The 23436-nt window shown below is 38.2% G+C and overlaps 1 protein-coding gene across 1 annotated transcript in view; it reads left to right on the plus strand.

The window, feature by feature from the left end:
• LOC122787869 (splicing factor 3A subunit 2-like) overlaps positions 1–23436 on the plus strand; it is a 132495-nt gene that overhangs the window by 13355 nt on the left and 95704 nt on the right. Inside the window, exons 2-4 of the mRNA XM_044054785.1 lie at positions 2167–2304; positions 16742–16813; positions 22410–22456. Coding sequence (XP_043910720.1) covers positions 2179–2304; positions 16742–16813; positions 22410–22456 — 245 coding nt within the window. The 5' untranslated portion in view covers positions 2167–2178. The remainder of the gene's footprint in view (positions 1–2166; positions 2305–16741; positions 16814–22409; positions 22457–23436) is intronic.

Genomic DNA, 23436 nt, shown 5'->3' on the forward strand with positions numbered 1-23436 from the left:
GTATGTGTTACTGTTGCCTTATCAACCCTATTTGTCTTCTTTAGGAGGGTCTTCTATCAAAACCTCTTATTTACTCTTAATTTATTTTAACAAATTTGAAAGGCTATTCATATCCACCTGTAAGCTGCTGCTCTGTCTGATTGCAACTACAGCCCTTCTGTTATCTTTAAACTGTATGTATTCATCTGGTTGATTTTTGTCTAGTACATGTGGCATGCCTGGGTGCCTAGGCTGCTTGTGATTTGGACTGTTGTGTGGAATGTTTAACTTGCAGCGTGTCTTGTGTGGTGAATTCATATTGTGCATTCCTTATCATACTTCACATTTGATTCTCATCCCGTAGAGTTCTTATAAAGACCATGATTCTTTGGCGATAGAAGTTTGCTTAACTGTGACAAGTTACAGTCCCCTCGTCCAAGGGAACATTATGTTTTTATTGTGGTCTCAGACATCCCAACATAATAGAATTCCTACATATGCTTTATAAGTGTGCATTTGCAATTTCGTTTGTACTGTATCTCAAATGCGTGTTATTTCACTGGAAGAAAGTCAACTTTTTTTCCTGTCTTAAGAATTGCTTTTATAGTAGTTCAGATGGAAGACTATTTAAGTGTCTGCTTTTCCTTGAGCAGAGTTTTGACATCTGATTGGTTGACGCACTTTTTTAAGTGATTAGTTGAGCACCGGACACTTTCTGGTATCTATAAAGTTGCTCATTAATTGTTTAAGGGAAGCCTTAACGTGAGCACCCTGCCTGTAGAGATGAATAGCCTGAAGTTAGTGAAAAGATTTTTTTTGGCAAAAAAGTAGCCTTTAAGTCATTGATCGGTCTTTACTAAATATTGTCAGAAAGTATATGTGCAGATATATTTATAACAGATGAATTGTTGATGGGTTCATTTATTGAAAAGATCATTTCTGGGTGAGTAAGTGGTAGGGTTGGCACACAGTTTTTAATTTTGGCCTTGTCTCTGTAGTTTGAGTGCAGCTCTAGCGTACATTTTTTTTTTTTTTTAACTCTGTCTTTAATTACTTGAGAGCAATGACTCACCGGTATTTTCCATGATGCAGTACACTATTGGTATGCAAGGAGTTATGTTTGTAGTTTATGTGAGTAAGGCCATTTAAAGTAAAACTTATTAAATGTGCAAGACTACCAGAGAAGCTGCTTACCCTATGTTCTTTGCTTGTAAGTCAGCTGTTTTCTACTTCATCGTCAGAATTTGATGCAAAGCATAGGCAATAGGGTTTCGATGTAGAGGATGCATGTTTCTGTCTCCATGATTATTGGTGTACAGAGTAATGGCGCACTCCAGGCAGTTACTTGAACTCCTTTTGCCTGCTGTCTGGCATTTTCAGTTGTATTATCATTTTTCCCATTTGTGGGATTCGGATGCCATGTTATATTCTAGTTGAACAAAATCTGATTTTAAAATTAAGCGTAGGCTGGAGAAAATATACGCCACATATTGGCAACAGGAGCTTAATTAAAAAAAAACAATACATTTTATCGATTTCATTAAAACCTTTGGAAGGCGAGTAGTTGAAGAATTAATTCTGTGTTTTAGTGAAACAGTAAAATTTGTTTTAAATAAGCTGCAGTTGCCAATGTGTAGCATAAATTGTGGTTAGAAATTTAATGTGACAACTTAGTTTTGATAGAGTAGGTTTTATTAGAATGTAAAGTTTATATTTTCATGTTGGAGAGTCTTTTTTTTAACTTTCATACTAAGCTGAAAATCTGCAGTTATGCTTATTACTGGTATGACATTTGTGGGCGTGACATTTCATAGTAGGGGTACATTTCTTTTAATGGTGCAGGTGTGCTTGGGGTGCAGCGCAGCTGGCTCAGATCCGTCAGATTACAAGTTTAATTTAGACTTTGTTCATTTATTAAACTGAGTACAAGTAGTTGATTATTTGCATGAGTTACCTGTACATTTTTTTCTTATTTAAAATAAATTTTATACTCCTAGCTGTATGGATTTTTAAGTGAAAGGTGTCCGACTCCCGGCTCAGGTTTGCTTGGAAATAGCTTGTTAGCAGCCCTGTACTGCCAATAATCAACCCCTTCATTCAATGTGTTTGGCTTCTAGAATTGTAGACCAAAATCTTTCAGCATCATCTTCATTGTGTTTTTTTTTTCTTTGTTCTATTTGATTGTAGAGTTCCTAAGCCATGGATTTCCAACACCGAGCCGGTGGAAAAACCGGCAGTGGAGGTGTTGCTTCAGCATCAGAAAGTAACCGGGATCGAAGAGAGAGACTTCGGCAGCTGGCCTTAGAAACTATAGATATTAATAAGGTAAGTGTGTTCTGTGAGTTATAGTAATTGCACTGTAGTTTGGAGGGCTTTTGTTTTTGCACTTGTGTAGTTGAGTCTGCCGTAGAGTTCTTGAAAGAGCTGAAATGTTATTTGATAGGTTTGAGTTGCAAAGTTCTTATCAGTGTAATTCTGAGGGACGTTTTTCTTGCGGTGATTACATTTGTCAGGATTGTGTTGCATTATATTTGTTGCAAGTTAATGGTGAGAAAAATCTGTATATTAAGTTTCCTTTTTTCTCTGATACACTTTTGAAAACAGGTTCAAAATAGCATGTTGAGTGCCATTGTACTGAGACTCAAAACATCAGGAATTAAATAGAAATGCAAAGCCTCGCAAGGCCGAGAAGAAAGCTAGACAAATGGAAAATGTTTTTTATTTTTTTGCAGGCGACACCCTTGATATGAAAAAAAATCATCTTTTCCCATTATTTATTACTCTTGAGTAGTCTGAACTGGGAGTCACCATTCGGTTCACTGAATGATAGTTTTACAGCTAGTGCATTGTAAATGTTAGAAGTGCATGCTTAAAGATACTCAACAGAACACTTTTTAAGTATTGACATAGTGGGTAGAAAGTGTAGTGTTCCTCTCTAAAACAAGCCTAAGGCGTCACCATCTTTTTTGGGATGGGGGGGGGGTACCTAAGTTGTCTTGTTGTTTCCTATCTGACTTCATATTGAAATTCACTTTATACCTTTTAACTATGCGGATGCCTAAATGTTGTACAAACTGTGAAGTGTGCATCTACACCTGTAAAAGATTATTAAGGAGACGTCTGTGGTTACTTAATGAAATTCATGTGTTGTAGTTGAGAGATAATTAAAGCCAGGGCTTCTTCAATATTCATGGAGGAATGTTTATCCGATTCTGTTGGTTGAGGAGTATTTATTAAAATGGAGACTCAGTTCCTAAAAGAAAAGGTCTAGAATTCCAAAAAAAAGAAGATGGAAAAGGCAGTGGGATCTGATAGGGTGCCACAATAATTTTTATATAATGAGATAGAAAACAGAAAAGGCAATGGTATCTGATAGGGTGCATCCAAGAATTGTTATGTAATGTGATAAAATGGATGTTGTACTAATTGGTTTCTATTATTAAATGATTTGCTAACTCCTCTTGAGCTTTTATTGTCTGCAGAGTCTTGCTTTCTGTTGAAGTATTTCTTCCACAGACTAGCTTAAACTTTGTTTTGAATAGTAGTAGAAAACAAGTGGTCATTTTATACCCCTTGTACATAGATGTTTGAAGACATAGTCTTGTACCGCTAATTCTGAAGAAGGGAGGCATTACAGGTGCATGTTCTGTAGCAGAATAATTAATTTGAACTTCTACTACATTTTGCCTTGGGTAAAGGAGGTCGTGGAGAGACATAACAGAAACTCTAAAGTGCTTCAAGTATTTCACAGCGTACTAGCTTTCTAAGCAAGAAATAAGGGCACGATACGACTTTTAGATGCAGAGTAAATAAAGCTGGGAGTTATTTTTGCACAGAAAGGTTTGTAGATGATGGGAGTGAACTCACTGAGGCAATAATAAAGCTAGTAGAGTGAACAAATGCATGTTTGTTTGGACATATAACAGTAGTTTAGCTTCTACTTCAGGGCTTGAATTAAATAAGACTGAAAATCTGAAATGAAAATATGTCATTTGAATTGCAGAAAGTGATCTTGGTAGTGGAATAAGTACTCTAACTGCTGTTCATAGGTAGGTACTAGGCTATCGGCCCTAGGGGCCCATACAAGCCTAGCCAAAAAATGTACCCTGGCTTTCGCCACCCAAGAAAATTATTTTCCTGTGCCCCTGTCGAGCAGAGCCACAGAAGTGATGCCCGGGATGAATTTCCCATTTCCCATCCAATCATCAAGATTTTTTGGAGTACTAATGAGGAACTCTGTTTGACGTAGATAGGTAGTCTGTTCCAGAGTATGGGAAGTCTCTGGGACAGGAATCTATCCCTCCAGCATGTTCTGTTTATTGTGGTGACAAGGTTTAGGTCCCTAGAGCGTGTAGCTCTGAGGGATTGAGATTTCTTTAAGTGGAGCATGTCCAACAGCTCTGGGTTTGACATAGCTTTGTATGTTAGGCAGAGATCGCCCCTGAGTAGGCGATATGGGCGATCTCTGCCTAACATACAAAGCTATGTCAAAGCTTTGTGTAAAAATATGCTGAAGATACAAGAATATTGCAAAGCATGATAACTGACTGCGTTAAATTCTATTAGCATAGCTAAACAGCAGCAGAAAAACACCAACATGAAATATTTTTACTATAATTATGAAATTAGTATGCCTGAACTACTTCAAGAGTTTGGCATAATAAAAGTGTGTGCTTCATTTCTGTATAAAGCCCAAAAGCAGCATGGCATGATTTTGTATTTTTGCAGCTGTATTCCACCCCTCCCTCCATGGCTGGCAGAATGTTGTATTGCTGAGATAGCATAAAAGGGCTATTTCTTACCAAAGTATTCCTTTTCAAGATTCCTTGACCCTGGATATAGAATACTGTAGTAACTGGGGTAGGGGGTGTAGGGGCAGAAATGGCTTTCCTCGAAGATATATTTTGTTACCAGTATATTAATAGTATGCTTGAAACAAACTCTGCTGTACGAAGGCAGGAATGGGGAAAAATGAGTCTAGGTAAGAAAAATATGTTGCCTGTTTCCTGTAAAGCGTGTGTAACCTAACTTTTTTTATATCTAATCACTCCCTCAAACTTGCCAACTGAGCCATACTTTATAATTTTTTTAGACCACATATCTTTAGTCACTATTGGTTGTAGAAGATACTCGCAAATGGCACTGACATATGTTTTGTTAGAGTGTGGGTGGCTGGATTGCTGCATGACTCCTGAAAGGTGTTGACACGTCACCTAAAAATTAGCTTATTTGGAGTTACTTTTTATCCTGATTATTGATGGTCCTCTCTCTTTCTTTCTTTCTCTCTCTCTCTCTCTCTCTCTCTCTCTCTCATATGCACTCATTTTTTTTCTGGGGTGGGGTTAAGCTGAGTACTTCATCTTTGCCACTGGATGTAGCTCATATAAGAATTGCTGTCTAATCCACACAGAAATGATACCCTTATGGGGTGGTAAGCATTGGGGAGGAGAAATATCGATTTCAGGGAGTAAAACCTTTTTCATACTAATGCCCCAGAACAAGATGTATTGAAAAACTCCAACTGTTACTGCCAGCTCTGCCATAGCTATTTCTCTTCATAGCCTTTTAAAATTCACTTAGTTTTGCTATGAAGACATTATCATATCCTTCCCCCTTATAATTTTGCAATATAGAATCAAGCACATTGATGTTACAGGGTATGCAGTGTTTGTCGCATGTTCCAAGCATAAGCCCCCCCCCCCTTATAATTTTGCAATATAGAATCAAGCACATTGATGTTACACAGGGTATGCAGTGTTTGTAGCATGTTCAAGCATAAGGCCCACCAAGTTTAACAGGCATGTGCTGACTGAGTTTTCTTTTTTTGGGGAAGGACCAGGTAAAGTAAAAGACAGGAGAAGTGGACAAAAAAATACAAAGGGATTTGCATGGTGATCACTGCTCCTCAGCAGTGAGCAATGCACAAACAAATGCAAATGCTGTGCTTGTTGTAGCAAATGAGAGCAAACTGATTTAAACAAATTAACCAATAAGTTCAAAACTGAGGCTGTTCTGGCAACCTTCAGTCAGATGAGTTCTAACTGCACACTCCTGACTGTGTAGGGTGGTGGGGGGACCGTCTCCAACAAAAGATGGTTTGGTTTAGTGCTCAAGTTATACAAACAGAACTAGATTCAGCAGGTCTGAATCTAGGCTATGCTACAGCAAACAGTGCAACAATTTCAGTGAAAAAAATGTTCAAACAAGCAGGCACAATAAGCCTTTAAACAGTACATCCCAGCTCAGAAGGGCAGAGGCTACCCTCTCCTCCCACAAGAGTGTAATTCACAAATCTTCTTAACATTAACTGGCCTGAAGCCCAAGTGCTTAAACCCGAACTAAGATGCTCATAACAGAAATACTAATCCTTCAACCAGCAATTCCCAACTTAGAAGGATGTAAGCTACCTCTCCTGCCACAAGAGTATAGACCACAAACTTCTTAATGTAAAACAACTGGACTGAAAGTGCTTAAACCAAAACCTAAGAGGTTTAGAATAACATTTGCAATTTAATCAGGCTACTAACAAGTAGTAATAAATGCAGCAGAATAATTGCAGTTTAACACTTTTAAGAACAAATAGCAAAAGCAAAATAAAGTAGTAAGAAGTGCTACTACAGTAAAAGCAGCTGAATAAAGTGCATTTTTTAAGTGGGAAGGGAGGAAATGGGACATAATTCAAGGCTAAGAATCTAAGGGGGGTGGGCCTTCCGAAATGATCTCTGTACTCCGTAGAATGAGCCGATGAGATGGGACTGGGAGGAGTGTCCAAAATCAAATTTATAGTAGGGGCGGGCAAATCAAAAGCCACAAAGTTTAAGAATACAACAACGGTTTGGCTAGTGGGTGGGAAAAATAAAATACACACAGAGATCAGCAGTATTCAGGCAAGTATAGCAAGCAAGCCAAACAAGCATTCCAGCTAAATAGATATATTTCAGTCTAAATGAGGAATGCTATTTCTTAGCTTCTCCCACTAATTAGCTGATGTTATTCACTATTTGCAAAGTAATTCTTTGCTAATTTTTCTGACTGACCTTAGAGAAGACCTCTTAAAACTCCAACAGAACAGAAAACTGGAAACAAAACAAATGTAATACAAGCATAAGATACGAAATAGAAGTAACCAAACATTTAATGAAAAACTTCAAAATAAAATGCAGAATGAGATCAGCAATATTCAGGCAGAGGACAGCAAGCAAGCCAAATTACTGCAGCTTGACTGTTTAGCAGTAACAGTACTATGTGTGCACCGACTTCTCCTTAAAAAAGAAAAAAAAGAACAAGTGCAATTTTTGTGGTAAGAATGACACCACATTGACAAGAAGGTTGGAGCAACTGTCCAAATCTTGTATGATTTAAAAAATGAGGAAGTACTGTACTGGTGTTCATGCGTTGAAAGACGTTCCCTTATTACCTTTTTGTGCAAAGTCACTGCGTACATTCTGTTTCATTATCATGAGTGTACTGACTAATCCGTATGTGCTGTTTCGTCTTGGTTATGTCTTATTGCCGTGTCTTTTTCATGTTTTACATCCTTATGTTTACTTTTTATGCGGGGAAAGGCATACATATTTTGTATCTAGCTGCTTGTTTCTGGTATTATTATATACCATATGCATTCAGTCTATTGTCTATATTAGAAATTGCATCTTGGTGATTTAATAATGCATACACAAGGTATAAATGCACTGAGTCTTTCTGTATCAGTTTGGGCTGTAACTGAAGAAGGTTCATGTGGATCGGTCCAAATGGCACTCAACATCACAAATAAGTTTTGCAGCAAACCTCTTGTGAATTTAAGTAAAAACTCAGCCAGTGTGTACAGCAGCAAACACGATGTTATTGATTTGACAGAAGCACCCAGGTGGCTGTGGAGTAGTGAAGAACAGTGTGTGGCTGGTTAAGATGGTAGATTTTAAACACTTAGAGCAGATGATGATTTTTTTTTTCTGGGTGCTTTTTATCCCCATGTTTGATAATAATCAATTATCACTCGATTCATCTTTGCCAGTTTGTTCTCCATAGAGGGTATCCCAAATTCAAGACCAAAAGCCATCCAAATGGCTGTCACCCAGGCAGCCAAAAGGGTTTTTGTGCCTTCAGTGGTGTTGCTGCACTGGGGATGTATTAGGTTATAACCCCTCCTTTGGGCGGGTAGTGAGGGTAACTAAGAGATCTGTAACACTGCAGGGACCACATCACTGTCCCCACTGCAGTTGCCATGAGCACATACTTTATTGAAAGCATCTTTGTGGATGAATGTGTGCCTGCAGGACATGCCTTGTGGTGCCACCTCTTCTCCAGGGGATTATGGCCTCTGATGGCTGTGATGTTCTCTCCTTCTGTCCTTCCTGTACCAGGTACAATAGACACCTGAACCACCAGTCAAACTCATTGGAGTCGCAGAGTTTTATCTCCTTGCAGTGGAGCTGGTATTTGAAGAGAAGCATGATTGTCTAACTGGTGTGCACCGAGGGGGAAAAGGAAGACTCTTGTTATTGCCTTTTTTAATCTTCTTTTGGAGAGGCTGTGAACCAAATCACAGGGTGCTGGGGTTTTTTCACATTGTGGGTCTATTGTGATTTATAATTTTGGCTTACACCAGCCTTCCCTGCCCTGGGTGATTTTATGTGTTGACATTTGACCACATGATGAGTGTATAGTTTCATATCTGTGTGTGCTTTCAAGACATCTGTTGACACCCCCTACTTCCCTCTGTATTTTGTGACATTTAGTACATTTTGAATGAGTCCTGATTGACTGAGTTAGAATCTGTAATGTTTTTAACTTATCTTGAAGTTGTCTGCCATCCAAATAGGAAACATAATTTAAGGGGTACAGAGAGACTTTCCTTCTGGATGTGGTTCAAACTGTTGTAAGGGACATGTCCTCCACTTCTCCTAGGGGCACAGTTTCAAATATAGTCGGACAGGTTTCTGCATCCAGGATTCACTTAAAGGTAATTCACGAGCATACTATATTTTACCCATCTTTGGTTTGGTGATTTCTCTCTGCTTATGGACAGTTAATGGACTAAAAATCCCTAACCCCCCCCCCCCAAAGAACAAAGCAGACTTGCAGCTGCTTCCCTTTCCAGCAAGTGCTTTCGCATCTGGGCAGCTAGTGAAATCTAGATTACTGATATTGCAGATAGGAGCATTCCATCTCTGGCTATGTGTTAATTATTTTTACTGTTGATTGGGATGCCTGCTGTTTAACACTTAAGAGTTATTGTAGCTGTATGAGGGTGAAAAACAAGAAAGTGTTTTTGAGGTATCGGAGAAAAGGCAAGGTTCATTGTTCTGAAAGGATCTGTGGAAAGAAGATGCTGAGTTTTGCTTTAAAAGAAAGGAATGAGGGGGAAATGTGGGTAAGATTATGTAGTATGTGAAGTGAAAGGGGGAAATGGGGAGAGTAGTTATGCTGCATATGAAGTGGAATTAGTGTCTGCCACTGTGGAAAAATGTTAGCTACAGTGGAGATGGCAAGAGAAAAGGATTGTTATTTTTGAGCTTATTCTGGGCAGTGTTACAACTCATTAAGGGTGCATTTCTTGACTAACTGTATATAGTACGGGGTGCATGGCAGACATTTGGGAGAAGTGTAATTTGATCAGGTAAATACCTAATGATAGAACTGTTATGAAAAGAGGTTTCATTAGCTTAATGAGGGGTGTTCGGAGATGTGATATGAAGTGTTTAGGGTACATTAAGAATACTGGACTGTTTTATTGTTTCTGTGTACCTAGCAGAATGATATGACATGAACATAGTTTGACAATTGTTGTAACATAGGATCATAGGAGATTACTAGGCTATTAATCTGGAGGTCATTTTAAGCCTAGCTGTTTCAACCCAATGTAAAACTGTAAAAGTACTAGTCAATACAGAAGATTACGTTTAGTGGTACTGCCCATGTCCAGGAGGGTTGTGGGCACTATCCCCGGTAAGAATTTACGGTGCCCCATCCACTCATCCAGGTTCATCTTGAACATTGTCATAGAGGTCCTCTGTTTCACATGAATTGGTAGCCTGTTCTAAAGATGTGGCAGTCACTGAGAGATAAATCTGTCCCTTCAGCATGTCCTATGTAAGTCCAGGGAATGGTAGCCCTAGACCCTTTTGATTTACGGATATGCAGTAAGTTTATTAGGTTTGTGTCTTGGGTTGCTTTGTATTCCAGGCACAAGTCTCCCCTAAGAAGTCTATACAGTGTGGAATATAGAGACTGGGAATTTAGTTGGTCCGTGTAAGGCACATGCTGGAGACCCTTGATCTTCTTTTGTTAGAAACCTCTGAGGTGTCTCTAACTGCTACAGGTACTTAGTACAGTACATACCAAATGAGGTGTTGTACTCAATTATGGGCCAGATAAGTGCAGAGAATAGGGGGATTTTAACTTCTTTTGCTCTCGACGCAATGCCTTTACTAATCAAATGAGCTATGTGGAAAGCTTTCCTTTAATCCAAAAGCTTTTCTTAATATCGACCGCCAAAAGCCGCGGTGGTGCAGCGGTAGCGTTGTCACCTCACAGCAAGAGGTTCTCCCGTTCGATTCTCTGCTGGAGTGCCTTTTGTGTGGAGTCTGCATGTCCTCCCGCGGTCAAGTGGAGTTCGAAAGACATGCATGAATGGGTGTGCCTTCATTGAAGGTTGGGCATCAGGCTGGCACCTTGGCACCGTAAAAAATTACTGCCAGTCATTAGCGGACCAGAGTTCTGCTGTGGTGATACCTATCCGGGAAAAGCCGAAAGAAGAACGTGTCTACCGTTGTAAGGTCACGGACAGCAATCTCGGGTCCCCTTAAGTATTGTTGTTGTTTTGATAGTGTGAAGGGACATTGTTTGTGCCAGAGTGAATGATGATGCATTTCTTTGCGTTCAGTTTAAGACCATGACTAATACACTAGTCGTGTGTCTGTGTGAGACCCTCCTGGAATATATTGACATAATTTGGGGATTCGGTGATTTGTACCTAGTTTGTAGTAGTCTCCAAACTTGGACAGCCACTACCCTTTAGTGACCTGAGCTTCTGGGAAACTTATACCAAACAGTAGGACACCCAGCACTGACCCCTGTGGCATCCCGCTGGGAACAGGTGTGCTGGCTGATGTGGAGTCGCCTACTTTGATAATGTGTGTCTGGTTTGTGAGCCAGTTGGCAACCCATCTTGCAATGAAAGGGTTTGCTTTCAGTTTGCTAAGTTTATTGGTAATGCCTGAATGTGAGATTGTGTTGAAAGCCTTTGCCAAGTCGAGATATGCTGTGTGGACAGATTTGCTCTCATCAATAGTCCTGGTCACACTTTTTTTGAAAGAAATCCATGTAACAGGCAGGATCTGCCCTTCACAAAGCCGAATTGGGTAGGATCCAGGGCTTGGATGTCACCTATGTCTTTATTTATTAGGTCCATGATAATACTTTCCATGGCCTTACAGATGAGGCTGGTTAGGCTTATGGGTCTGTAATTCCCCAGGTCTCTTAGTTTGTGGAGGGGAATAAATGTAACTGTTCTCCATTCTGCAGGAACAAAGCCTGTGGTTAGGCTATGATTGAAAAGGGTACTTAGTTGTGATACTAGTTCATGTTTTAGCCTGTTTAGAAGACAGCCTGGGATGTCATCTGGTCCCATAGATGCTGTGTTCTTTGCCTTGGGCAGGGCTTTCAGGACTGGTTCAGATATGTAATGTGGGGGGTGGGGTTAGGGGAGAGTTTTCTTAAGTTAGGAGTGGATAAGGGAGTGAAATTTTCACCAAACCTATCCACTAGCAGGTTCGCTATCTCTGTGAAGTTAGTGTGTGTGATACCGTTGATCACCAGTTCTGAACCTGTTGGTTCCTACCCTTTTAAGTTACATATGTAGCTGTAAAAGACATTATGGTTATCCTTGGTAGTACTTGCTAAGTTTCTCTCAAAGGAGCTCTTGGAGGATTTGCCTGTTAAGGCCAAGGATGGTGGTTTTCCATTGTTTGGTCCTTGTCTTCGTTGTCTTGGACAGCAGCATTTTGCATTTATTGTTGTTGGTTGATGCTGGAAGTCTGTCATGGCAGCTTGATTTTAGTTGGGGCTCTGGCTTTGATTCTGTCTATTTCAGCTGAGTTTATACAGTTATACAAGTGATTTTGTATAGGGCATTAGTGTAAGTTTTGGTGTAGTTACCACTTTCAGCTTGGGGTGGGGCTTGGAATGCATTTATACCGTCATCTAGGAGGGTCTAGTTTGCCTTGGTGAAGTTTTTTAGTTTGATTTCACGTTTTGTGAGTTCTGGTGTTGGTGTCCGTTTGAAGGTGACTGATTTGTGGCCAGTTTTAACTAATGAGGGTCCAACAGTTGCAGCAGTGCACCTATTTGACATGTTGGTGATGACCAGATCTAGAATGTTTGTTCCTCTTGTAGCGATATGGACAATTTTTCTCCAGGGCATTTGAATTTACAAAGTCAAGGAACATTTGTGCTAGGGAGTTTGGGCTAGAGTAGGTTTCCCAGTTGATGGTGGGATAAATGAAATCCCCCATAACCAGTGTGTTCGGTAAAATTTAGATGGTCTTCAGTTTTGATAAGTAGGCTTCATGGGTGTTGTGACCCATGGAGCGGGGTCTATAACTGGCTAGTACTTGAATGGGGGTCTTACCCACTGTAACCTGGTCCTGTAGCAACTCCATGGAGTTGTCCAGTCTAACTAGATGGGAGGTGAATTAATTTTTAATACAGACTGAAACACCGCCTCCTTTGTTATTCACATGTTCATTTTGCTGTGTAAAGGTGTGGAAGGCATTGTAACCTTTTAGGGTTGGGGTACTCTCTGAGGCCTTAAAGCTGGTTTCTGTGACTTCACAGACGTCTACATCTTCTAGTGATAAAAGTGCTTCCAGGGAGTGCAATTTTTGGTTTAACCTCCTAGCATTTAGCAGCATGACCCTTATTTTGATAGATGCCAGAGATTGGTGAAAGATTTTCAGTTTTCAAGGGCGGGGGATTATCTATCCTTTAAATAACACTAGTTGCAGGTATTTACTGGTGTGAAGGTATCTCAATTCGTAACGCAATTAATGTTTAAATTAGGTAGACATGTATTTTACCTACTTATCTACTGGATTGTTAATCTTTTTAGTTAAAGATTAAAATAGCCAATTATTTAGGTATAGTAAACTGTCCGCTTGTCTAATCGCAAATATTTAAACTGGATAGGGTGGTAAAACTTCCACAGGTGGGTACAGAATACCAGATAATTCTGCTGCCCCTGTTTTTCTGGATCAGCACTTATGCTTGGTCCTGTATCTGCTGTTACTGCATTGATGTTCTGGTAGTGGCCTCAAAATGGACTCTTGGCACAAGTTAAAACCTCTAATAGGTGGATTTTAACTTTTGAGATGTGCACTGATACTGAATAGTAATAATGTTGTAGACTTGGACAAGTAAGTGCACTTTTTCCCCCGCTACTGTAAGCTGGAATCCCTTGTAGTAGCATCTCCAATTGTCCTCTTCCTTTCTCTCTCTATAATAACCAATGAGACTGACCTAAACTGTACAGGTCATGGTTCCAAAATAGAGTAATGGCATATTTGCACATTTTTATCTGAGCTGACTCCATTTACTGTTACCCTTTTTGTCATTGGCTCTTTATTTTGTTTTGCATACAGCCATCCTAAACCATTCCGGTCCTAAGGTAATGATTGTGATTTTATGCTATCCTGTCAAATGCTTCAGCTCAGGTTTAGTGAGTGCATAAGATACCACCACAGTGTTTAAAAAGAGATGTAGAGATGTACACCACTAAAAGAGCTTCATAAGGCATAAAACTGAGAAATGTGAAGCAAATGCTTCACAGACCAGTCTGTCAGTGAAGGAAAAACTGAAGTTAGATGCATCACGGGAGCATCATCAGAAATATGATACATTATTAACACCTGGTAGTATGCATACTCATAACTGTTAAATAAAAAAAAATGCTCCCTTTGCATAGTAAAACCTGCTTTATTGTCCATAAAATTAAATTTAGCAGATCTAAGTTGACCCTGTAACAGATAGTTTTGTTTGTATCTTGTTTATATGTCTGAACCTGCAGATTCTTGCGACTGTCACAAAAACTGAATGATGCTTCCTTTGTATATTTGTAAAATGCTTGTCTTCCTTCATAAGAACACCTTCTAGTTGTGTGAGATCATCACCGTTGTTCAAGCCCTTGTATGTCATTTACATTCTCCAGTATGACCTCATCCATCCATTCATCCTCAAACCCTTTTCCCATTTTTGCACATGGGGTCGGGGTGTTGCCTCAGCAGTGAGATTTGTCTAGTGCCAAGGTTTACACTGCCGGCTGGCTAGCCCTGTCATGATAGTTCACCCATACCACATAGTCGCACAAACACTCACACCTAGGGCCAATTTAGAGTGTCCAATCTACCTGCTGCATGTCTTTGGAATGTGGGAGGAAACGATCACCCAGAAGAAACCCACGTGGCCACAGGAAGGAAATGCAGACTATGCACAGAAGGCACCCCAGCCGAGAATCAACCCAGGGAACCTCTTGCTGTGAGGCGACAATGCAAACTGCTGCATCACTGTGGAATGTTGATTCTTAAGTCATGCTTTCCTAAATCTTGAGAGCTGTATCCTTTTGGAAAGGGAAAGTCTAGTAGCAGTGATTTCAAGTAATTTGTCTGGCATAACACACTCGGAATGCATTTTATGAGCAGACCACTGCGGTGGTGGTGTTGCGGTAGCGTTGTTGCCTCGCAGTAAGACATTGTCCTGTTCGATTCTCGGCTAGAGCGTTGTCTTTGTGGAGACATGCATGAATGGGTGTACCTTCATTGAAGGTTGAGAGTCAGGGCCGGCAACTTGGCATGTAAAAATCTACTGCCAATCATTAGCGGATTGGAGTTCCGCTGTGGCAACCCCTAACCGAGAAAAGCCGAAAGACACAACAACAACAACATTGCTGCTCAATTTAACATCTTTTTATTACTTGATGTTTAGTCTCTAACAGTGACTACAAGTACATACATACACACGAATGTTTCAGGCACTCGCATTCTAGCCTGCCAATATACCAAACAGTTATTCCCATAATAAATGTCCAGGTCTTTCTTAAAAATATCCAAACCAGTGCTTGCTTTGATGTAATTCGGTAGTCTGTTCCATGCGTTAGCTATTCTCTGAGAACCAATTGGTACACCTGTTATTCCTGTATAATCTTCTGGATTCACTTCACAATGGCGAATTTCCGAAACATCGATCATATTGTCTCAGCCATATGAAATTCAAAGTTTCGGAACCTTGTCATTGTAAAAAAAACAACTTTCTCACCATTACTACAGGGGAAGTAAGCCCCCCTGCACCCCCATATCCCCACTACTTAAGTATACCAACTCCAAGATCGCACTACAGTGAGGAAAAGGGAAATCTCCTGTTCCGCGCTGCATGCAAATCTTCGTTCATAATGCCGAGATTCTGAAACTTCGATCATATGATCTCGGCCATATGAAATTCGATGTTTCAGAAATTCAGCATTGTGAAGTGAACCCAGTCTTCTGCATAGCTTGTCTGATAATTATTTACTACTTTTTGTTAACCCCCGAACATTCCCAGAAGTAGTTCTCTAAATGCCTTGTATACCCGAATAAGGTCTCCTCTTAAATGTCACTGTATAAATTTACATATTTTAGTCTTTCATAGTAATTTATTTTCACATCCATGGATGCCTGTGGTATATTTCTATTGTACTCTTTCCAATTTACTCATGGTTGTTTGTTTTCTCATAAGGTTTACATGTTATTCCATACTCTGGTTTGTGTTTAATGCAAGCAACAAACTGATTTCATATATTCTAATTTCCTAGACTGTATAAATCTCTTTACACAACTTATAGTTATAGAACTGTCATTAACTAATTGTTTGGTATGATTAGAAAAACTCAAAGCTAAACAAGTAAGGGCCTAGGATGGAGCCCTGTGGGATACCCTGACTGTAACCTAGAGTTTCACCTGTCTAATTGTTGTATGACCCGTCCCATGTCCTATTTGTAAGCCGTGCAGCTATCCGTCTTATCAAGAGTACATCAATACCTAGTTGGTTTAATTTATTGATCAGTCTTTTGTGTATGACTCTATCAAATGTTGAAGTTAAATCTATATAAATGACATCACAGCACAAGTTTTCATTTATAGCTGTTATTATTTTGTTAAAGAACATTGTGTTACATGTGGTTATAGAGTTTTCAGCATAATGCATGCTGATGTACGGTTTCAAGTCCCAACCTTTACATTTCTGACATGTTATCCAAAATAACCTTCTGCATTATTTTTCCATAATATTAAAGTAAACTAACAAGTGTGCATGACTCTGGGTTTGCCCTCCCTCCCTCCCTTTCCCTTAAACATAGGTTTAGCAAGTGCATGCCTCCAGTCTAGAGGAATCTTCCCATATTTAAATGACCTAGTGAATAGCAGATATAATGGTATTTTACGTTCATGCCAAAGTGTCCTATAGTCATTATTGCTAATTCCATCTCCTCCCTGTGCTTTGGGTTCAGTCTGTGTAGTACTTTTTCAATACAGTCTAATTTGTTTACAGTATCTGAGGTTAACTGGCTGTTACTAGGACAATTTGTCACCCCCTTTGTTGAGCCAAACTGCTTTATAAGACAGGTAAGACAGCTTGCTATAAAAAAAAATCCTGTTTGGTTCCTAGTTGTTGACAGCTTAATATTGTTTGACGACTGAACTGCTAAACACATGCTAATTGTATTTATTCCCTACAGGATCCCTATTTTATGAAAAATCACTTGGGATCTTATGAGTGTAAGCTGTGTTTAACACTGCACAACAATGAAGTAAGTACATTTTATATCTTTCCTTTTTATGGTAGTGTGTTTTTGGATGCGCAGTAATGTAGGTGCAGGTTATTTAAGAAAAAATCCACTCTGTAGCCGATATACTCCAACATTTAAAATGACAGTGTTTTAAAATGTAAATAAACAACAGTAGTATAACAATTTAAAAACTGTACACATGTAAAACAAATGTATTTAAATATAATTATAAAACTATAAGTGGAGGAAGGGCATAAATGTTAAAGATTGCTTAACTGAATTACTTATGGCTATTTAAGGAAATGTGACTATGATGCTTTGTTCTGATGAAGTCATTTGATGGAAGCGATTGACTGATTGTGGATTATAGTTTCTTGTGGATTCCTTCATTAAACTGTGTTATTTTTGGTTGGAGTATGTCTGCTATAGAGTGGATTTTTTCTTATTTGTGGTGACTTTTACACTCTTGCATCCGTTTGTGATTAATAGGTACAGGTTATTTGTTTCAGTAGCACTGTTTTGTTTCAGGTTCAGAAATCAACATGAAACTAGGTTTGAATGTTTTACAGGTACAAGCTTCATTGTACAGTTTATGGTAATTTTACTAAAGTTGTAACTCCACCACAGTACATAGCTTCAGTAGCATCTAATGATTTCTGTAAGCGGTTTGTAAAATAAATCCTGCTTTTTTTGCCTGTGTCTCCAAAATGGTTCACCATTTTTTCTTTAATGCCTTTATTAAATTATCTTATAAAACATAAGCAAACATACATTTATATAAAAGAAAACAGACTATTAACACATTGCCAGTTGCAAACATTATACATCAGATGTAATTTGTCAATTCCTGCCCTCCCTTAAACCTCACTCATCCTCCAAACATTATTCTGCATCTATTCTCATAATTTCCATTTGTTTCTATGTAACGTGCCTTTTTTTTGTGACACCGGAATTAAAGTTAACAAAGCCTTACTATGTATTGGCAATTCAGATCTTGTAGCCCAGGTCAGAAAATAATTTCTTTAGTTACACCCATCCCGTTTGTTCACCCAGTATTTTTGGCAGAGTACTCTGTGGAATATGTCTGTCAACTCATTACACTCCCAAAACATATGTTTTCAGTTACCTTTTTCTTCTTCATCAGACCTCCAACATTTGCCATCTACCTGAGGAAAAATTCTTTGGAGTCTGATTGTGTTTGAAAAATACCTATGCAAACACTTGCAAACAATCCTAAATCTTCTAGACTTTGTTGAATATTTGGGAGCCATACTTGTGTCCTCCCATTAGTTCCTTGTGAACTGCTTATCTTAGTCTCTCATCTCACTCTTTTCTAGCCTTGTCAGATTCCTGTTATGCAGCGTTTGTTATGCTCCACTAATTATCCCTTTTTAAACCGAAGCTTCTGTTCTAGATTCAGTTAAAATACTACCAGTGCAGGTCTTTCACTTAGGATTCTCCTATCCCTTTATTTAGTTTTGCCTATACTTTGATATCAATCCCTGATAGGGAAGGCAGTCTCTAGAGTGCAGTCCAAATGTTTTCTTGGCTTCTTCCCATTCTTTTACCTTTCCCTATCTAGTTATTTTTTTGCCAGATTTCTCCAGTAAATTCCAGCCTCCCCCTTGAATATTCTGTGCACCTCTAATTGCAGTCATTCCTATTAGCAAACACTTCTTTCTCCATTCTTGTGTTGTTGGTTTAGTTATTAGAGTACTTTCTGCTACTTTGTGAATGTAACATTCTCCTTGAGAATGTGTGTCCAAAATCACATTCTCTACTCATTTATTGAATTTCCTCCTGCTTCATCAGTATCATCCCTTTCCACTTTGAATTAGGGCTTTCTGTTTGTGTTGTGTATATGAACCTTAACTGAATAGTTCTAAAATATCCCTTCAAATCAGATAATCCTAATCCACCATGTTTTGGAAGCATCATCTTATGCCACTTGACTCTTGCTCTCTTCCCCTTCCAGAGTAATTAAGAGCTGAAGAATTTTCTGTCCACATCTACTGCTCTGGTTAATAAAATATGCCTCACCTGTATATAAAACTAAAGGGACTAAAAACCTATCACTGCTTGTATCTTGCTATCCATATCTGTAAATAAGAGCTTTCAATTTCTCAGTTTTTATGTAGTTGTCTTTAGTCTCATTCCCACATGTTTAACAAAATTGTTTTTATAATCCATACTGTTAAATACTTCATTCTGTTGCATCCCATTAAATATGGGTATTGCTGGACCAGTTCATGTGTGGATATGTAATTCACAGCTATAGCCTTTATTTTATTTTCATTAATTTTATATCCCAAAAATACTTGAAACTGTTTCAGAATGTTCCACAACACTAAGATGTCCTTCTCTGGTTGTATCCAGTACAAAATAATATCTGCAAATAAAGCCATCTTTCTTTGATTACCATACCAACTGTATCCTTGAATTTGAGTCCCTTATTTTCTTTGTCAATGGCTGTAATTATAAAGGAAATAACAAAGGGGAAAGAGGGCTCCCTTTTCTGGTTCCTGTGTTCAAACACAACTTGCCAGAAAAGAACCCTCCCACTTTAATTTTCACCTTTTATCCCTCATATGTCCTCCTAATTAACCTTATTGTGTTAGGGAATGCAAGTGCTTCCATTGCCCTACTCTCAAAATCTCAGCTTACTCTGTCAAATTCTTTCTCTGCATCTGGATCCACCAACAGCAGTGGTATTTTCTTAAACTCTTTCTGGATCATCATTGTTCTGTTAATGTTGTCAAATGTTTGCCTCCCCTCAACAAAACCACACTGATTCATACCTATCATTTTAGCAACACCTTTACCATTCTTTTAGCTATTAAAGACATAAACACTTCATAATCATGGTTTAAAATGGAAGTGGCCTTATATGAAGCTGGGTCTGATAGGTCTTTACCGTCATTAGGTATTACAGCCGCCACAGCTTTCTTCCAGAAAGCTGGTGCCTCTCCTCCATTTAAAATATTGTTAAACACAACCTTCTAGATCCTTATCACTTTCCCTCATAACTTCAGAACGTCCACAGGAGTACCATCTATTTCTGGAGACTTTCTTGCATTTAATGTGGTTTTCAGGGAATATCAACAACATTTTTTGCCTGTAAAACCACATTTAGACTGGGACAGTTGCATTTTAAATTTTAATGGAAAAACATGTCTATATGCCTCAAAAATACACACAGGACAAAAAGATTCCTTTATAGACAGAAAAGGAACACATGGTTTCTATATAAATTTCAGTGGTATTTGATATAAAAATGGTATTATATATGTATAATTTTGATAGCTTTTGTTTAGCTTACACTTTGAAAGCTACACATTTATTTTCACTTGAATGTTGTCAAAAAAAATGGCTTGAATTCTACCCTAACTTCAAATGACAATACCTTATGCCAAGACCCCTTGAAAATTGTGCTTTCATTGTATTTTGCCCAGGCTATAGCTTTTAGAGAAAATAGTTAACAGAATTTCAAATGCATGGATGTTAGTCAAACCTGTAAAATAACAAGACATTTAAAATTGCAGAATATGCCACTTTTCCTAGAAAAGTGTATTATTTGTGGTTGGCTATCCTAGCCTCACACTGTTTTATTGGAAGGTAGAGTTGAGAAGTAATTGTAATAAAAGAGCATGATCTCTCACTTCTAGTTTAAACTTCAGATAGATTTTAAAGAGAAGCTGTGGCGTAATTTGTTTGGTTAATACAGTTACTCAACTAGCCTAATAATTATGATGCATATATGTTTGCTAAGAGAGCTTTCAGTATTGGGTTCATACTGATTTTAAGACAAAAAAAACAAAACAAAAAAAAAAAACGTGCACTGAAACCCATTGACTCTGCACCCACAGTACTGCATTGCTGAAATATATCTGGGCAGCTGCAGCTGAGTGGCTTTATTATTATCCTTATTAGTCAGGAACACTAATTATTTAGAAGTTTTAGCTCTGGGTTTGTTTAAATAGAAAAATGATGAATGATTTCAGCAAAACTGTTGCTTTATTTATGCAAAATTCCTGCAGAAAATAAAACTAGAAGCTTAGTTAACCTCTTAATGTAAGAGTTCTGGGCATGGCCAAAACAAATGGGAGGACAGAGGCCCTGAATGAGGAATAGTTTTTAAAAATTGCTGTTAGAAACTTAGTTGCAAAGATAACAGGATTTGCTTTAATGTGCTTTTTCTGTAAGATATAAAGTCTGAAACTCAAATGCCTTGTCATTCACTAACTTCTGTTCTTGATGTAATGCCAGAAAGCCACAAATGTTATGAGTAGTAGACAAATATTAGAAAAAAGTTGGGCATTCTACAAAATTAATTTTGATATTCTACAAAATTCTTGACAGTTGAGAGGTAAGCTGTAAGTAATGTGCTGTGACGGCAAAATATAACAAAAGCAATTGTAGTATCTCCACATTTTTAGAAGTGGAGGGTACTGGCTGGCTACATGCACACACATTATAGAAAATGAAGTTATTTCTTTGTGTTGGTCAGATTTAAAATTGCAGTTTAAAACGCTTCAGGCTGCATGTTTCACGGATGCCCCCTCTCAATATTCAGTAGGTTGAGTTGAGGAGCAACCATATTTCTAGCTGATATTCTTTATAGAAAAAATGAATTTTTCTACATGCAGTGAACTGTTGGTAGCAGGGAAAAACAAGATAAAACATGCTAATCACTTTAAGTGAAGCTGAGTATTTTGATCTCCTGAGTAAGTATTTGTTGCCCTTGGTTCTGTTGGAGAAATAGCATGGATAACTTTAGTACAAACTTCCTGCATGTTCTGCTTATTTGCTTAATTCTTAAGCAGCATGGACACAGTTTAGGGGAGAACATGTATTGCTGGACTACTTTTGCACCAAGGTTGATTGTAGCATTTTATAGCTAATAAGTGACTGTTTGCACTTGATGGTTGAGTTAAGTAAGTGTCTGTGGAGCTCTGAGGTGGCTGTGCCAGTCATTTGCCTTGTTTGGGAAGGTAGGAGGATGCACTGGGCTGCTGAAAGTTAGGAATTTGTTGAAAACTATTTGTGATATTGGACTAATAATGAGGGTCTCCACTAAGTACATCTGCAGTGTTTGTTCAGTTTAATATCCTTAGATGAGGAAGCCAGTAGAGTACTATAGGCCTTGTTTAATTTGTAATGTGCAGTCCGTTGTGTGGGGTAGTTTCTGGAATATAATTTTGTCATGGCTTGCATACGTTAACTCAACGACTACAATTAGTTGCCTGTAAATTTTATTCAGCACTGATAGTTCTGACAAAGAAAGTGGCTTATAAAGGACTTTAGTCTATTGGATTCTAACCTTTGCCAAGATTGCTACTGTACATACAGACTAATAGTAAATCTCTCTTCTGCAGGTGTTGGCTTGCCAGATGATTGCTTGTCTGTTCTTACCTGAAAGTTAGCAGATTTGTCTGAGCATTACTGTAGGGAGAGAGGATTAAAGAAGATCATTGTATAAATAACATAACATATTATGTAAGGAAAACTCCACAAATCTTATTTTTTCTTGTAGGATGTTTGCAAGCCATCTGTGAATTAGTCTTAATCTATGAAGATATTACTTCAGCACTGAATTTATCAAACTATTTTTTTCCAGGGGAGTTATTTGGCGCACACTCAAGGAAAAAAACATCAAACAAATTTGTAAGTATTTTGCACAAATGAATTGGTGACTGGATAATGACCTAGCATAAATTCTTTTCCCCTTTGTTTATAGACAATTTTTTTTATCCGTAAAACAGGGGAACATGATTTATGTCCATAAAGTAATTAATTGACTGACTAACCATAGTCCTGGTTGAAAAGAGTAGGATGGCATAACAGTGAATTCCAGAATGCTTGAAGTCTAACTTCCAGGTCACACATAACCTCTGTGAAATAAAACCCATCCCTTCTAACAGCTGAGGGTGTGCAACCTTAGAGTTAGAATAAGTCAGTAATGGAGGGTATGTGAGTTGCGGGGGACCTCCCTTTGCAAAAAAAAAAAAAAAAAAAGAGAGAGAGAAAAAAATGTTATTTTATTAATTAATCCATTTATTTATATGGATGTATTTTTTTTGGTTTTATTATTTCACTTTAAGATTTCTGCATTTATCATTTCATTCCTTTTTTTTTTTTTTTTTTTCAAATGAGTGCCAAGATTGTGAGGATGGGAAATGTGTGTAAGGAAGTATTTTTCCAGTTGTCTGTTTCTTAGAATTTTATTATTATTTATTTATTTTTTTAATGAACTGTGGCATTCATTCAATACTTTCTATGTTGTAGGGTTTGTTGTTTTGTAGTTAACATACTGATTTGCAGCAGTGATGGTTGGCTGTTTGTCTTATAACAGTGTGGATGGTGGTATGACTTGTTCCTGATATGTTTTCTGTTGGTTGCAAATTGGTAAATTTTATCAGGCTGTAATATCCCTGTGTTCTTTGGGGTAAGTCGGCTTTTTTATTTTTTCTGTATCTACTCTGCGTACATCTTCCATAGAAAATACCAAACTCTTGAGTTATGCAGTCACCATTGAGCCTATTAGACAGCAAATGTACTGGATTTTGGCAGTGCAGTTGAGACTATTTTAAAATAAATTGAACGACTAGAGCAATAGTTAACTGGAATCGAGAATAAGGAAAACA

The sequence above is a fragment of the Protopterus annectens genome, chromosome 13.part0 (assembly GCF_019279795.1).
Source record: "Protopterus annectens isolate FY-2018-M chromosome 13.part0, PAN1.0, whole genome shotgun sequence".
Classification (NCBI taxonomy): Eukaryota; Metazoa; Chordata; order Ceratodontiformes; family Protopteridae; genus Protopterus; species Protopterus annectens.